The sequence below is a fragment of the Pelobates fuscus genome, chromosome 1 (assembly GCF_036172605.1).
Source record: "Pelobates fuscus isolate aPelFus1 chromosome 1, aPelFus1.pri, whole genome shotgun sequence".
Classification (NCBI taxonomy): Eukaryota; Metazoa; Chordata; class Amphibia; order Anura; family Pelobatidae; genus Pelobates; species Pelobates fuscus.
Window position 1 is genome coordinate 439,568,168 of NC_086317.1, and position 16,622 is coordinate 439,584,789.

General features: G+C 38.8%; 1 protein-coding gene across 1 annotated transcript in view; it reads left to right on the forward strand.

Annotated features, from left to right (window-relative positions):
• MIPEP (mitochondrial intermediate peptidase) overlaps positions 1-16,622 on the forward strand; it is a 108,548-nt gene that overhangs the window by 48,445 nt on the left and 43,481 nt on the right. The window contains exons 13-16 of the mRNA XM_063444891.1: positions 2,067-2,271; positions 7,527-7,636; positions 11,122-11,196; positions 12,050-12,169. Of these exons, the coding sequence (XP_063300961.1) occupies positions 2,067-2,271; positions 7,527-7,636; positions 11,122-11,196; positions 12,050-12,169 (510 nt within the window). The remainder of the gene's footprint in view (positions 1-2,066; positions 2,272-7,526; positions 7,637-11,121; positions 11,197-12,049; positions 12,170-16,622) is intronic.

A 16,622-nucleotide genomic window follows, 5' to 3' on the forward strand; every position in this document is an offset into this window, starting at 1 on the left:
TGTCTTGTTACACAAAATCCACCCTATCTTCATGGTGACTGCAATGTGTGCTCTGTCAGTCTGGGGTTCTTTATTTTCCAAGAAAGTTTAAGAACCGAGTTGTTTTGAGGAGCCACTAGGGTTGAAGGAAATTGAATCATCCTGATAATGTGTAAGAGTTTGGGAATGCCATCATAACAGCAGCAATCCTGGTGACCTAGATGGTCTACATGTGAAGGAATGCTCAGATTAACTTATTCCAGCACAGCTAGTGTCCTCTCTGCTGCTCTGATTTGCTTCCTGTGAAGACGTCATTATTGGTGACTTATGTCCAGTCAGATGCTTTTCATAGAGAAGCATTGGGACACACAAGCTGTCCTTGTCACAAAGAAGTGTTAAAAAAAATGAAAGCACTTACTACATCTTTAACATACAGTTCAAAGTGAGTGAGGAAGAAAAAAAGCTGCTGTCTGCCTGCTTGACACTGCTACTCTAAAGGGTATTTATGAAACAGCTGGCACTTTTGTAAAATTACCTATAGGGACATGCACGGAGAATTGTCTTCATATTTCTTAAAGGGATACTCTAAACACTATAACAAATTCATGTCATTGAATTGCCTGGAATCCTATTACGCTGTCTCTCCATTCTGTGTAATTCAGTGTAATTCATTTTTTAACAGTTTAACAGTAAATGAGGGTCCCTGGCTACCTATAGCCTAGCCCCCACTAGAGGTATGGGTAGGACAAAGATTGGACACTTTCTTAGCCATACCAATTCATACCAAATCTGAAAAAGAAAAATGCGGTGACAAAAAATTCAAACATGAATATGAAAAACAAATACAAAAAGATAATTACTGCACTCACTCCCATCACTCCTGGGCGGCAGCAACGACCACAGTACACATCAACCCCAATATATAGTAAAAACCTATGAAGAGAAAAAATAAAGTTACCTGCGCTCTTTCCTTAATCCCTATGTATATTTAGACAAATGGAGGTCATTTAGTTACTCCAATGGCCTCATTGGAGATATCTTTGCCAGAAGCTTAAGGAAGCAAGGTGAAGGGTCAGTGTAGGACCCACTTAGGGGGGGTCTGCCTTGACGTTGGCAGGCGGGCATTCCCTCAAATGGCCATTGAAGTAGCTAAATGAATATGAAAAAGACAGTAGTTCTATAAATAATAATTACATGTATATTAAACCTATATTCAGTATAGTCACCCACAGGGTGTTTAATATGTTTAATAAATTATAGTGCTACTCTATCTTTCTGATACCAATTCATACCACCAGTGGGCATTTGTTATAGGCTGAGAGCAATCAGCTGACATTCTTCAGCCAATCACTGCCATCCATTGCTGCCTAGTCTTATGCATCTTCCTTAGACTAGGAGACAGGCTGTGGGAACACTTATTTAGCATAAAGCTATTCAAAAGCCTTTTAACTCTGAATGCAGGGTTGGTGCCAGGTGACTCAGTCACTAGAACCACTTCAGATAACGTGGTTACAGTACCTGTAGTGTCCCTTTACCATGGGGAAGTAATGCTAAAAAACTGCTTATATCTTACTTGTTTTATGCACCGCAATGATTTTCTTATTTAAAGCAATCTGTTTTATGTTTGTTTTCTAAATATCCTGTACTGCTCCTCGTGGCTAACTTGGCCAAGAGGACAAAGTAGCTACTTGTTGCAACATTTTTTTCTATTGGACTATCCGTAGAGAAGTCCTCACAAGATTGGGATCCACACTGCAAAAGCAAAGGCTTTTACCCTTCTTATACCAGCCGCATATTGACTTCTATGTTGTTTTTCATCTAATCAGATCTAATACAAACAGAAGTCTCTGTGCGTGATACTGTCTTTAATATGTAGCTCGCGAGAAGGAACGGCGAAAGATGTGATCATCCAGGGCTCCAGTTCTCTTGCTTCCCACTAGTGAAAATGGGGTCACATGAGGTGCAAGGCAGAACTGCACCCCAACAATCTTTATTGTCAAGATGTTAATATATGATTCTAGATGTGAATTTTAAAACCTTCTCGTATATTAGTTTTATTTTCTAATTTTGTGTTTCGCCATCCACAGGACTGTCACTTTACTATACGTGGAGGCCGACTTAAAGAAAATGGAGAATATCAACTTCCTGTTGTTGTTCTAATGCTGAATTTTCCTCCGTCAACAAAAGGTTCTCCTACGCTGCTAACTCCAGGCATGATGGAAAACCTGTTCCATGAAATGGGCCATGCGATGCATTCCATGCTGGGGCGGACACGCTATCAGCATGTCACGGGTAAGGGTTTATCCTTGTCATGCTGCTAAGCAAATATGATGACTTTATAGGTGTAGTGCTGTCATTCATCTTTGTCAGTGTGCATCATGGCTGGCTTCCTCCGTCTCACTGGCGTCACAGACAAATTGAATTTATAATAAAAGTGGAATGAGAAGAAACAAAACTGTTCTCGGATTGCTGGTACTCCGATTGTAATCAGAGTCATTGTAAGGTTTCTGTAACTTTGTGGGTTTTGGATGTATGCAAGCTCAGCTGGAATTTTAAATCAAAGAACGAAGTACCATTTAGAGACCCAGTGGTGGCATATCTTTTTGAACCAAATGAGTACTCCATGGATTCTAAATGTCCATCATTATCCCCCAAGATTAACTAATTAAAGTTTTTTTATCATACCAGTCATGACAAATTAAAATGTAGTCATTAAATTAAACGAAAAAGTTACCAAGTTCATATAAAAAGTGTCACAATCTAGCAATCTGTATGTTTGTTACATGAGGAAAATTAATTACACTTATATTGCGTTTTCTTCCCTATCTATCTGTACCAACCTGCAATGTTTGCCTTTTACCTGGTATACTTCATGTCATGAACAGATGATAAACACAGGGACACTGTAGACAACTAAAACATCTTCATGAAGCAGTTTTGGTGTATAGATCATGTCCCTGCAATCTCACTGTCCAATTCTCTGCCATTTAGAAAGCACGTTTTTGTTTCTTTTTATGCAACCTTAACCACACATCCCCTGACTGTGACTCTCTCAGGCTGCATGGAAAAAAATGTTTTTTATTTTTTCAATCTGATGTTAAATTACTTTAGAAACTTTTATCTACTGATCTGTAATTGAACTTTAATCATACACAGGAGGCTCCTGCAGGCTCTAGAATGCAATCAACAGAGCAGGATATAATAAATTCTAGATTAAACAGACTGTGCACTAGATGAACCTAGAATATCTAGGTTCCTTTTCAAAAAGTGTTTAGGAAGGCTGTACAAGTCACATGCACAGAGGTGTGTCTAGGGCTGAATAAACAGTCATTTAACTCCAGAATGGCAGAGAATTGAGCATTTAGATTGCCTGGGCATGGTCAATATACCACAACTGCTTGATTAAGCCAAAGTTGTTTTGGTGCCTCAACTATCCATTTAAGCAACATCTCCCGGAAAACTTGCTATTACCATACAGTGCTGCTATGTGATAAACCCAGCAAGTCTGTAAACTGTACGTGAGCACCACTACTGGCCAAGTAACTTATTACTTTTTGAAAAGTTAATCCAATACATCAACTTGACAGGTGTACGTTTGTTTATTGGTTTTGCAAATGTATTATCTATGTTATGTCAACTCGAGAGTGTCCCTTTAAATGAAGTTAAAATAATAATCCCCCTGGTTCTTGCAATCATCAAACCTCAGGCCGACAAAATGTTTTGTGGTTTGCACACAAGAATGCAGCTTACAAACATATCTGAATAACTTAGAGAATGTATCACTGGAGGTCTGATCCGAACTATAAAAAGTGCCAAAAACTTGGTAAACACTACAGAGAACAGTATGATCTAAACCAAATGTGTATTCACAAATTGCATCATTTAATCTTGATTATTTTTTTACTTAGAAACTCTTGTAACCTGTCTGACCCCTAAAGTTGATCTAGTGAGTAGTATAAAATAAATCAGAAATCCCTTTTTTATTTCACTTTTTTGCGTAAATAATATTTATAAATTCAATATTGCATGTAACATATTGTATTAATTGTGATGCAGGTAAAATATCAGTTGATGTTTTGAATCCTTATAGAGCTACAGACTGGGATTTCTCTGGCATTCCCAACGAGAGACATGAGGTTAGGGCTTCCCAACTCCTATATTGCACATTACTGGTGGGAGGAACATCAGCTAGACCTCCAGAAACCGGCAACATTTCATTATCTGACAAAAGCCTGTGATTTGTGTTCTTCCAAATCAGACCACTTCAGCGCATTGTCCCAGGAAACTGCAATAATTACCTGCTAGTGTTAACTCCACCTCTAGTGTCTGTCTACCAGTTAGCCACTAGAGGGTCTTTCGGGTTGCTAGGCGACTTTTGGGGTCACCTGACGCTGGACAATAGGTCTCCCCCGTGGGCAGGTGGAGGAGAGAAGACAGAGACAAAGCCAGCACCCAGGGACCTCGGCACTGCACTCAGGTAAGTGTCAGAAGGAGTGTTTAACCCCTTCTGCACCACGGGTTGTGGCCATCAGATAAGGGGGGCACTATAGGGAGCTATTGTACAAGGAAAGCAACTGTTTTCCTGCCACTACAGTTTCCCTCTGTTATGATTGAAACATGAATTTATGTTTACCAAAATGTGGTGACATTCTTTATTTTGCAGCCTTTAATGATCAATAGTGCCTTAGTATGTACAGTGGCATTGCAACATACCACCAGGGACACTTGCTGATGAGGTGGTCTGGCCGGGATTCAATACTGTATTGTAAGGCAGTGAATACGGCTCTAACAAGCCAACATTAAAATACTTGTTTGTATGCACCATAATCGACTTCTCCAAAACAGAGCCCTCTCCACTCTCTACCTACCATCTCTTGTGTTTCCAATATCTCACATTTACTTGGCAAAGCTTCCCACTTTCACCCAAAAATATCTGCTAACTAACTACCTCTTTTTTTTCTGAGTTATTAATTACTGTCTCAATTCAAGCGACTGACAGGGTTATTAACTAAATTGACCTTTGCCCCATGTTTGTGTGCATACTTTTCACCTATGTCATAACGAAACTTGGCAAGGACTGCTAACCCAGAAATAAGACGGCCGCCATTTTGGAATTGTTTTGCAGCAAGTTACTGAAGTCTGAGGGTTTTTACACAACCTATCCTTGAAAGGTGTCAAGGCATGATCTAATCCGTTCCCTTAGATGATGTTTTTAATACAATACTGTCAGGAATAAATGTTTGTGTTGCTGACCCTATAGTGTTCCTTTAAATTGTTTGAGCAGGGCACTCTTCACCTCTGTCATATTTTATTCTGTCAATTACTTGCTGTTGTATATCCAGGTGGTGGTGTTCATTGACCATTAAATTCTCTTCTAGTATTTGAAAGCAGATTGCCACAAATCTTATTGTGTACACCAGTGTTCCCCAACCCCCGGGCCGCGGACCGGTACCGGTCCGTGGATCAAACGGTACCGGGCCGCCCAGGGGTGTGGGGTGTGCGAGCCTGCCGGCTAATGCAGGGCTGGCATTGCCCAAGTGCCAGCCCTGCAATGTGCCTGCGGACCGGAGGGGAGATCAGAGATCTCCCTCCATGGTCTGCAGGCACATTGCTGACAGCCGGCAGGGGAGGGAGTGAGAGAGGACCCGGGAGCTCTTACCTGCAGCTCCTCCGGGTCCTCCTCTCGCGAGATTTGGAGCGTTGCCGCGGTAACCACGGCAACGCTCCAAATCTCGCGAGAGTGAACTCTAGCCCTGTAACTGGGCAAGAGTTCACCTCACCACCGCTGGGACCACCAGGGATTCCCCACCGGACCACCAGGGACTAAGAAATGTCCCCCCTCCTCCCAGTAAAGGTAAGAAGGGAGGGGGGACATGAATATATTAATTTTAATTAAATACATTTTAAAAAAGCCTCCTTACCCCCCATACACACACTGCCCCATACACACACTACACACACTGCCCCCACACACACATACTACACACATTGCCCCATAAACACACTACACACACACTACAAACACTGCCCCATGCACACACTACACACTGCCCCATACACACACTACACACATTGCCCCACAAACACTGCCCCCATGCACACACTGCCCCACAAACACTGCCCCCATGCACACACTACACACACTGCCCCACAAACACTGCCCCCATGCACACACTACACACACTGCCCCACAAACACTTCCCCCATGCACACACTACACACACTGCCCCATACACACTACACACACTGCCCCATACACACACTACACACATTGCCCCACAAACACTGCCCCATACACACTACACACATTGCCCCATACACACACTACACACACTGCCCCACAAACACTGCCCCCATGCACACACTACACACACTGCCCCACAAACACTGCCCCATACACACACTACACACATTGCCCCATACACACACTACACACACTGCCCCACAAACACTGTCCCCATACACACACTGCCCCACAAACACTGCCCCATACACACACTACACACATTGCCCCATACACACACTACAAACACTGCCCCACAAACACTGCCCCATACACAGACTGCACACACTGCCCCACAAACACTGCCCCATAAACACACTACACACATTGCCCCATACACACACTGCCCCATACACACACTGCCCCATACACACACTACACACACTGCCCCATACACAAACTACACACACTGCCCCACAAACACTGCCCCCATACACACACTGCCCCACAAACACTGCCCCACAAACATTGCCCCCATACACACACTGCACACACTGCCCCACAAACATTTCCCCCTTACACACACTACACACACTGCCCCACAAACACTGCCCCCCACACACACACTGCAACTCTCACACACACTGCCACCCTCACATACACACTGCACCGCTCACACACACATACACACAATTTTGAGTCTATGTCTTTATGTGACTGTGTTTGTGATTTTCTGACTATGTATGTGTCTGCGTGTTTTTTTTAATATATGTGACTGTTTTTTTTTTTTTTGTCTTACTAAATCAAAACAAGCGGGCCACGGAAAAATTATCAAACGTTTACCGGTCCGCGGCGATAAAAAGGTTGGGGAGCACTGGTGTACACCATCCAGACCAGTGATTGCCTACTGATTAGTTACTTTGTTGCATTCTGAAAGCTGTAGTTCTAAAACAGTTTTAAAATCTTTATTATAATCACAATATTGTTTTTAAAAAGAGATATTAGGCTACCAACAGATGATGAGGCTAACATCTCGAACTGCTAAACGCAATTCACACCACCACGGTTTCCTCAACAATATTCTGATAGATATATTTATTTGGACATTGTATCAAGAATCTTATGTAATGTAAACAGCATCCAGAACAGTAGCTTTTATTTTGTCTTACTTGCACTGCCCCTTACAGACTGAATGTAATGAAAAATGTGACAGAAGGTACACACATGGCATTGTATAAAATGATTCTGTTATGAATTGGTTCTAGCTGAAAAATCTCCGAGTTAATCTCCCCTCTTTTGCCTGATTTTTTATTTTTTTTCCTAGGTACCCGATGTTCTACGGATTTTGCTGAAGTTCCATCTATCCTTATGGAATACTTTGCAAGTGACTACCGAGTAGTAAACCAATTTGCACGGCATTACCAGACTGGGCAGGTGAGCCTACATTCTAGCTCTTTGTGCTTTTTTTACATCTAGAATTCTTGAGATTTGCAGAATACAAGGAAAGAGATGTTTTTCTTTCTATAAAGTGCATCACCAACAAAAAAAGCCATAGTGAAATTAGGACAAATCACAAAATAAAGAAAAAAATATTTATAATGGAGTACCTTTCAAGGTTCGAAAAGCATTGTTTGTTTTGTGATTTGTCCTAATACTACTCTTATTTATTTTGTTGGTGATGCATTTTTTGGAAATTATTAATCATACATTAACGTTCAATATTTTACTTCATCAGCTGCTTGCACTTAAATCGATACTATAGCCACCATAAAAGCTTTTAAAGTAAGTTAACATCTGATTGACTATGAAACCAATGTTGTGTCATTCACAGCCAGGGGAGGAGCGACTAGGACTGTATAAACAGAAACAAAAGTGGTTTAACTCCTAAATGACAGTGAAACTTCAGAGTCATGATATATACACACAAACTGTTTCATTAAGCTAAAGTTGTTTTGGTGACTATAGTGTCTCTTTAAGTAGACTTGATTGTAATCCCTGTTATATCTGTAGATTTGCATAGCTTATATAGTAGTGGTTCTTGTGCAAAGTTAAAAATAAGAGGGGATGGGGGACATCCGTGTCTTATTTCCATTGGTAATAGTGAAGGCGTCTGATTTTAAAATATATTGAAAAAATAATAATCCTTAGTAAGGTGTACATGCTGAATTGAGATGTATATAATGTGGAGATGGTAGCACATTTTTAGTGTAAGTCAAATTTAAGTAGTGTGGCCAACGTTACAGTTCAGTCAGTCTAATGCCTTTTCGTTATCCAACACTGGTTGAAGAAGAGAAGTATTATGGGAGTTGCCCATGCCTGCTAGATTTCTAAAATGTTGGATATTGTCTGAGGCCTGTCTGTAATGTATGAATCCTGATTTTTCAAGGGATATACATTGCAAGCAAGGCAGTCCTTACTGCCAGCACATAATATCAGAATGTCAAATATTCACTGGCTAACTAGAGAGAAGCACTTGCTGGGGAAATATTTGTGGCAGAGATCAGGAAAGTCTCCTGTAAGAGACTTCTCCTGATCTCTGTTGTCCTTCAAACCTGGCTTAGACTTTGATGCTTAAAGGTGGGAAGGGGCCAAAGGTTTTAAGAGGAATAAATGTAAAATCCAGAGATGAAATTTAATGCATTAAGTTGTGTACCATGACAGGTACAATTTGGAATACTGGCATAATCTTCAATCATTAGATTTATTTTAGAGACTGACAAAGGTGCCCCACCATCCTGCTCCATTCAGGCAAGGTATCAGAACTTAAAGTTTCTGTTACAAAACCAAATAATTGTTGTTGTTTTTTTTTTTTTTTAATAAAGTAGAGCAGTCATCAGGTATTGTGCATGTGCTATCATAAAATCATTTTAAAAACTGCCTGTTTTATATGAATTATTTAAAACCATTCCTAGCTAACCATTTCTTGGTTGCATTGGGGATATTAGGCACATAACATTACCGGGGAGTTTGCAGAGTAGCAAAGTGATGTGGCACCCTGCAAGTCAGATTCTGATTGGCTGCTGACTGGTTGTTTTCGGCAGCCCTGTATTTAATAGGTCGCTGTTTTAGTGTTTTAAATTTGCCATGCCATTCCAAGATGGCCACCTGCACAGGAAACACTGTTTGATCTTCATGTGATTATCACAGAACAAATCCTGCTTTATCTTGGCTAGCTGATGTGAATACCAATTTTTTAATATTATTTATACAACCATTATAATGTCAAAATATATTTATCCGGCACATGTGAAACTGCATTAGTAATTTTGCTATCTTTCTGCCTTTATAACATACTAAATAAAAACCATTTAAACTAAAATATGTTTAACCAGAAAGTATGCATTTATCCAAGGTAATTTGCATTCTGTTTTTATTTTAAAAAATTTAATATCAGAAGCCATACACAACTTTTTGGTTTTCTGAGGATTTCTGCATTTATTTATCAAGTTTTCACTTTTGAAAATGTATTGTAAAATTTAAAAAAATAAATAAAAAAAAAATTAAACATTTTAGTCTTTCATGTTTTCTTGTAAAAGGCCATCTTCTAACAAATGTTTTGTGATAAAATAGTCCTAGTTTTAGTAATCAAAGTGTTACAAAACATGGCTTGACACGCGTCTGCCAAAAGCAACATGGTTCACAGATAAAAACAAAGATGTTTTGAAAGCTTGTCCAACACGAGCACAATAGGCAACTGTACTTCCAGATCCTTCCTAGAATTTGCATCTGATGTCATGCACAGACTGGGAAATCGATGATTAGATGAGTTAAATTTAATTAAATTATTTTTCTGTCTATGGGCTGGTATAAAAGAGAACATTCATAACAGAAATGCAAACCGATCCTAAACTTTATCTTTGCACACCTAAAACTTGATTAAAAACAAGCAGTTTGGAAATGGATTTGCTTGCGCTTTGTTCACTATATGTACTATTTATATTCTTTATAACATCAGAATTCCATGAACAAAGGCATCGTACGTGGTCATACCAAATATCAAAGCCAGCAGTGTACCCGCATCTGAGGAGACAATCCATTTTCCTTTACCTAATATTAAAGCACTTTTATTATCTGTTCCGAGCATGGCACTGGATAGAGTTAGTCTCTTTGAATTCACTTCCTGTCGATGGTGTAGCCTTGCCAAGTATTACAGAGAGAAGCTTTGATCCTGTCCCTTTGTGCAAGACAATCTAATAATGGGCTTCTGATTGAATAAAAGTGTTTGCTTTATCATAACTCGATTGAAAGGAACTGTTCAGTCTTTTATCAGAGGACCTCTGTCTACGAATGCCAGACTGCCCTTCTCTTTGAAGATTTCTTTAACAGACCCTGTTTTATCTGTATCTGGGCATAGAAAATGCCTCTCTAAATGACCAGTCACTCTGGATTTGATCGGAGTATAAAATAGCGCCCTGAAAGACCCGAGGACCGGCATTACAGCGATTCGTGTAGTAATGTGTGATAAGTAATACCGGTTCTACACTACCAGCAGTCTGGGTTTTTGGTTCCAGAGAGAGAGTTTAGGTTTTTGTTAAACTGCTCAACAGAAAACTGCCGGATGGCACTCAAAGATCTTGCACTGTAACCACTACAATAAGATGTGGTTGTGAAACTTAGACTGTCCCTTTAACTATTTTCATTCTGCCATATTTTATACATTTTAAATTGTCACACAAATTAATATTGGTCAGTATTTGACAGGTACACTCTAGTGATTTTCTAATAGTTATACATACAGCCAGTTGAAATCCTCGTTTAGTGAACACTCAGACATATCGCCCCTCTTTCACCCTCCCAAATGGTCACAATGAACCCAGTCGTTATTGGTTTTACTGGGGTCTGGTATTCTTTGTAGAACAATTGTGCATTTTATGGAGAGACTGTAACTTTCCTTTTCTGCTTTCCCTTCCGTCATTTAGACTTTGTCAAAACCTATGGTTTCCCGACTATGTGAATCTAAAAAGGTTGCAGCAGCATCCGACCTGCAGCTTCAGGTGAGAGTCCCTTAATGTCTACTCGACACTGTAACACCTCTTTAATGATCCAAATTATATATGCCTAGTTGGAAGCACTTGTAGTTTTATTACATTACCATAGTCTGGTCTCTTGGGAAATACACCAATATCTTGTATTGCTCAACACTCACTATTGACTCCCATGCGATTACATCACAAGGTATGGAATGGATGCCACCAATCCACATCACCTTTCCGACTCTTCACACCACCATTGGGCATGCTCACATAAGCATTGTGGTTTGTGCATGCGTCATATGCAGACTGGGCTGTAAAAAAACTCCTGCATTGGATAAGGAGGTAATATGTAAATCTATGTATTGCTGACACAGTCACCAAGCCGGTGTATAGATAGGTTCACATATGTAACTACAGAATGTGTGCTCTATGATTTACTGTATCTTTCTGTTCTTTATTTTTTTTTTTATATATGTGCCTTTTTACTTGGTGTTTAATAAGCTCCCATGTGTTATGTACATTAGACATGTGCCTTACAACATTTTATTAACGAGCACAACTGTTTTGTTTTCCCCAGAGATATGAACGGAAAGAGCACCTCTTGCCATTCTGTTAGGGCAGTTGTCTGGTTAAGGAATGTAAGAGGGCATAGTGCAACTGACAAGAGAGGAGTCATTGGGCTGGTTTAATGTTCTTACTAGGTGCTTCTGTGCTTTGAGGTTTTTTGTTTGAAATGACAATTTTTATTAAAAAAAATAAATAAAATAAAATATTCCCTTAGTGGAGTAATATTTTCTGCTCTACAAACATATTTGATTTGCATTGGAGGTACATTTGGTAGCTTAACATTTTGTCTTTTTTTTTTTTTTTGCAGGTTTTTTACTCCATTTTGGATCAGATCTACCACGGAAAACATCCACTCAAAGGTTCAACAACAGATATTTTAAAGGAAACCCAGGAAGAGTTTTATGGCTTACCATATGTACCGCAAACAGTAAGTATAGCTTTGTGTATCATTTTAAGGGTTTAGATAATATTGAGTTGTAATATACACAAATTAACATGGCTTTATAAGGGTCAGATATAGAAGCTAAATCCACTGGTTAAAATAATTTACAAACCATGGTAACAAAATAAATTACAGTAACTGGGTCAGTTATTGCTTTGTATAACTACCCTGCCGCATTTCATACAGATTATTATGGTCACCCTAGCTTTGTATCTTTGATAACGAAAAATGCAATATGCCTTGCCCTATTCATGCCATATTAGCGCCTTTAGGTGGTGATGTAGTAGGTTAAAATACTGAAATACTTTGGCACAGGTTCTGTAGATATTCTTATTATCGAGAAGTTGTATCATTATTTGGAAATCTCAATTTTATGTCTTATGTTTTTTTCATGTTTGAAATTTTCTTACATTTAGGAATTCCAGATGTATCACACTTTTCTGTTTGTTGAATACATCTCATAGCTTTATGTTTCTATTTATTTGTCCTCCTTTGTTATGGTGAGCAGGTGCTAAACACCACAGTGTGTGTCCTGACTTACTGTTTATCATTTGGAGTAATTTGCTCAGAACCAAAGGTACCTCCTGAAAAAAAAACATTCTGTAGATACACTGAAACATAGTATAGATAATGCATTGAAAAGCTGATGTTGATTTGATCTCATCTCACTTTCTCTGTTATCGGCCCCCAATGTTATGCTCAGAAGATTTATACAGACAGAATATGCCTGCCACATTTCCTGAGAATGTTCAGTCACATTGACATGAATGCTCACATTTTAGTTGGTGCTACATATGGTTGTCATCTATAATACTAATCTTGTATAAATGAGTTAATCTAGGTGTTGCATGTTATCCACATTACTATATGGATGAACCTTACTGTTTGTGCTACTATGTGGAAGAACCTTACTGTTTGTGTTACATTACTTTGTGACTGAAACTTAAAGGAACACTATAAGGTTAGAAATACAAACATGTATTCCTGACCCTATTGTGTTAAAAACACTATTTAGGTGGCCAGCCCCTCTTAAATAGGGTTAAGTACGTTGATGCTTACTCCACCACCTGTCCCCTTCCATGGCTGAGATTATCAGAATTGACTGTCTCAGCCAATCCAATGCATTACAATGTGTAAGCATTGGATTGGCTGAGATTGTTCATTCTTATTATCTCAGTCAAGGAGGCAGGGTAGGGGCTTGAGCTAAACGCTGCGCTGATCAATTGGCATCTCCTCATAGTGATGCACTGAATCAATGCATCTTTATGAGGAATGTTCATAACCTAAATGCAGAGCGTTGAGATGCTGAACGTCCGTGCCGCACCTCTAGTGATCATCTGAGTGACTGCCACTGGAGGCGTTACTAAGCAGCAATGTAGATGCTACCTTTTCTCTAGAAAACTGACTGGAGACCCCAGACATTAAGCTGTAGTTGTTCTGGTCACTAAAGTGTCTCTTTAATAGAACACTCCAAGCACTATATGCAGCAGTACAGATGACTGTAGTGGTTATGGTACCAGGAGTGCCCTTCTAAGTAGTCAAACCATATGACTTCTTACCGGGCCACTACTAGCACTTGATAGCCAGAAGCTGCTAAGCATTAGCTTGTTGGCTGAGAGAGATCATTGTTAAGGGAACACTATATTGTTACAAACCTAAACTTCAGTGAAACCTATTTAAATTGTTTATCCCCACGCTAACGAAAGGAGGCAGCAAACCTCCCTGGGTGTTTGATTGACAGCCAGGGGGGTGTTCCCTATCAAATTTATAAAAATACAGATTTCTCATAGAAATCAGCACTTTTATAAACTGGGGTAAACCATGCTACTTTTATCCTTAAAGCACTACAGCAAGCTATGTATTGTAACTATAGAAAGCTCCAGAGTTATCCTTATCCTTATTATAGCTATGCTCGTTGTATTCTTTGTGGATAATAAATACTAAGCAAAGAAATGTAAGTCTGTATTTTAAGATTTTGTTGTTCAGGTAATGAAGCTGAAAGGCAAAAATAACTGAATTGTGTTATTTTTCACCTTTTCTTTATTTTCATCTGTTTAATGATGTATAGTTTATTAGATTCATGGAAGCCTGCATGCCTTACTTATGTAAATCATGCTTTCTTCACTTCTCCTGCTGTATTTTCACAGGCGAGTATCAGAAAATGCATTTAGGAGCCTCTGGTTGTGATCTACAGGAATCTCTTCTTAAAGGGATTCTGTAGTGTTAGGAATAGAAATCTGCCTGGTAGATATCCAGTAGAGGCTGTCTTAGTGCCGCAATGTAAACATTGCTGATTCTCAAAAAGAACACTGCACCCAGACCACTTCAATGAGCTGAAATGGTCCTAGTGCCTATAGGCTCCCTTTAAACTCTAAGCCAGAGGGGAAGGTGCAAACTTTGTAGTTCTAAGTAACAATATGGAAGTAGATTGGGACGGGGGCCTCCTTTTGTCATAACTCTACGCATTAGTAGTTACAATGCTTTGAATGCCCCTTCACTAGCCTATATTGAACGTACCATGTATAAAGCACATGTAGTTATTGCAATAACATATGGCTCATGTCTAAAATCACGTAAGTGGTTAATTGGCTGCTAAATTCCTATTCTCTTCCCCCAAACGAAATACATTCTAAATATTTACATTACCTGCCATGCTAAATATATTGATGACATTATAAAGAAAACATTGACATGTTGTGAATTGAACCTTTAATCTTTTGTTTAACACTCTTAACAAAATGTAAATTGTCTCTTAGTTGGTTTATTTTACTGTCTCAAACGAACTCATTTTTAGTCTGAGTCCTCTGAACCACTTATTTGGCTTATAGATTCTCAGATTACTGTGTTGGAATTCTTTTTTTTTTTTTTTTTTTTTTTTTTATGTCTGCTAAACATTTGAAGCCATCAAAATCCTAGCCTCTGCAATATAGAATCTAGTAAAGCAGGATATTTCTCATATTTTCAGTGTTCTAAAAAAAATAAAAGATAAAAATAAACTTGCTTTATAAACATATTAAACCGCTATTCTTTAATCAGCCACGTAGGCCTCATTGTATATTTGTTACCACCATGCTGCTCCCATACATCACGTGCACAGCTTATCATGCAACTTCTATACTGCGTCAGTATGTCACTCATACATCACCAATCAATTAAAATAATTTATAAATTGGCTTAACCCGGCTATGGGGTGCCACCATTACTTATTTTTGTGGGGCAGGGCCAGTTCTTTTTTATTAAGATTGGTATTTTATAGCGCCAACTAATTCTGCAGCGCTTTTTTCAATGCAAGATGTATCTGCTCTCCTCATATACCCGTTGCTAGGTCTTTTTGGTATATTTTGGGGTTCCTAAAATGTAACCCACAAACGATTTACAACCAACAAGGTTTTTTTTTATATTTACCTCTGCACCATTTGAAACACACTATGATTGTAATGTTTTACTTCAGTTATTTCTATAGTGTAATACAGCCTTCCTCCCTTAATATTCTGGACAGCACTGCCTGTTTTAAGTAGCCCATTATGCACTTTACAGCCCTGTGGAATATGGTGGCCCTTTTTAAATAATAATAGATCGCACTTATTTTTAAAATAATTTTTTCAGTTTTCTTTCCGTCCATGGCAAAATGCTGGATTTATTTACACTACAAAGCTTACAAACTCAGCAAAATTGCCTTTTTAATTACAAAAAATTCATTTAACAAAATATTGTCTAATGTAAATTACTTTTCCAGTGTAGCAATCACAGAAAATAGTTTAATAAACAGATTTTAAAAACCTTCCACATATGAGTTGTGTAGGCAATGGAGTACTGCGTGGAATATGGAAGTGGACCTCTCGCTTTAGAGAACCGTTACTATTTTAATATTTAGATATGATTTTAATCTTACTTTACTACTGCCTCCTGAAAAAACAGTTTACCAGTCATTTGATTCTAATTGCATCTCATGGGCTTCCTGAACTAAACCATGAAATGAGTCCTTATTGAAGAGAATGCCAATTTAGGGCAGGCACACAAAAATAGTCCAAAATGTATGGATGACAACTTGACAATCTGAGGTATATTTTGTATTGGTGAAATTGTCAGCAAATGTAATGCTTCTTCAGATACGTTTAACCTGGCGATTGCCTCATCAACCTTCAGGATATTGTCTGGAAATGGACAAAGAAGCTGCCGAAGCTCTCACAGGTGCCCGAGGAACCCTGTTAAAGCATCTGCGAAAACTATGGAAAGCAGAAATTCATTTTGGAGGGTTATTCACTAAAGTGAAAAAAAAAGATGTTTAAAAAAAACAAAAAAAAATGTTCATTAAAGAGTCCTGTTTGTTCTGTTGCTTCAAATAGAGAATTGCTATGTATGCTTTTCCCAGAAAATCAACTAGTAATCTCTTTCAAATGAGTAGTACATCTGAACATACTATAGTGGATGTTAGTCT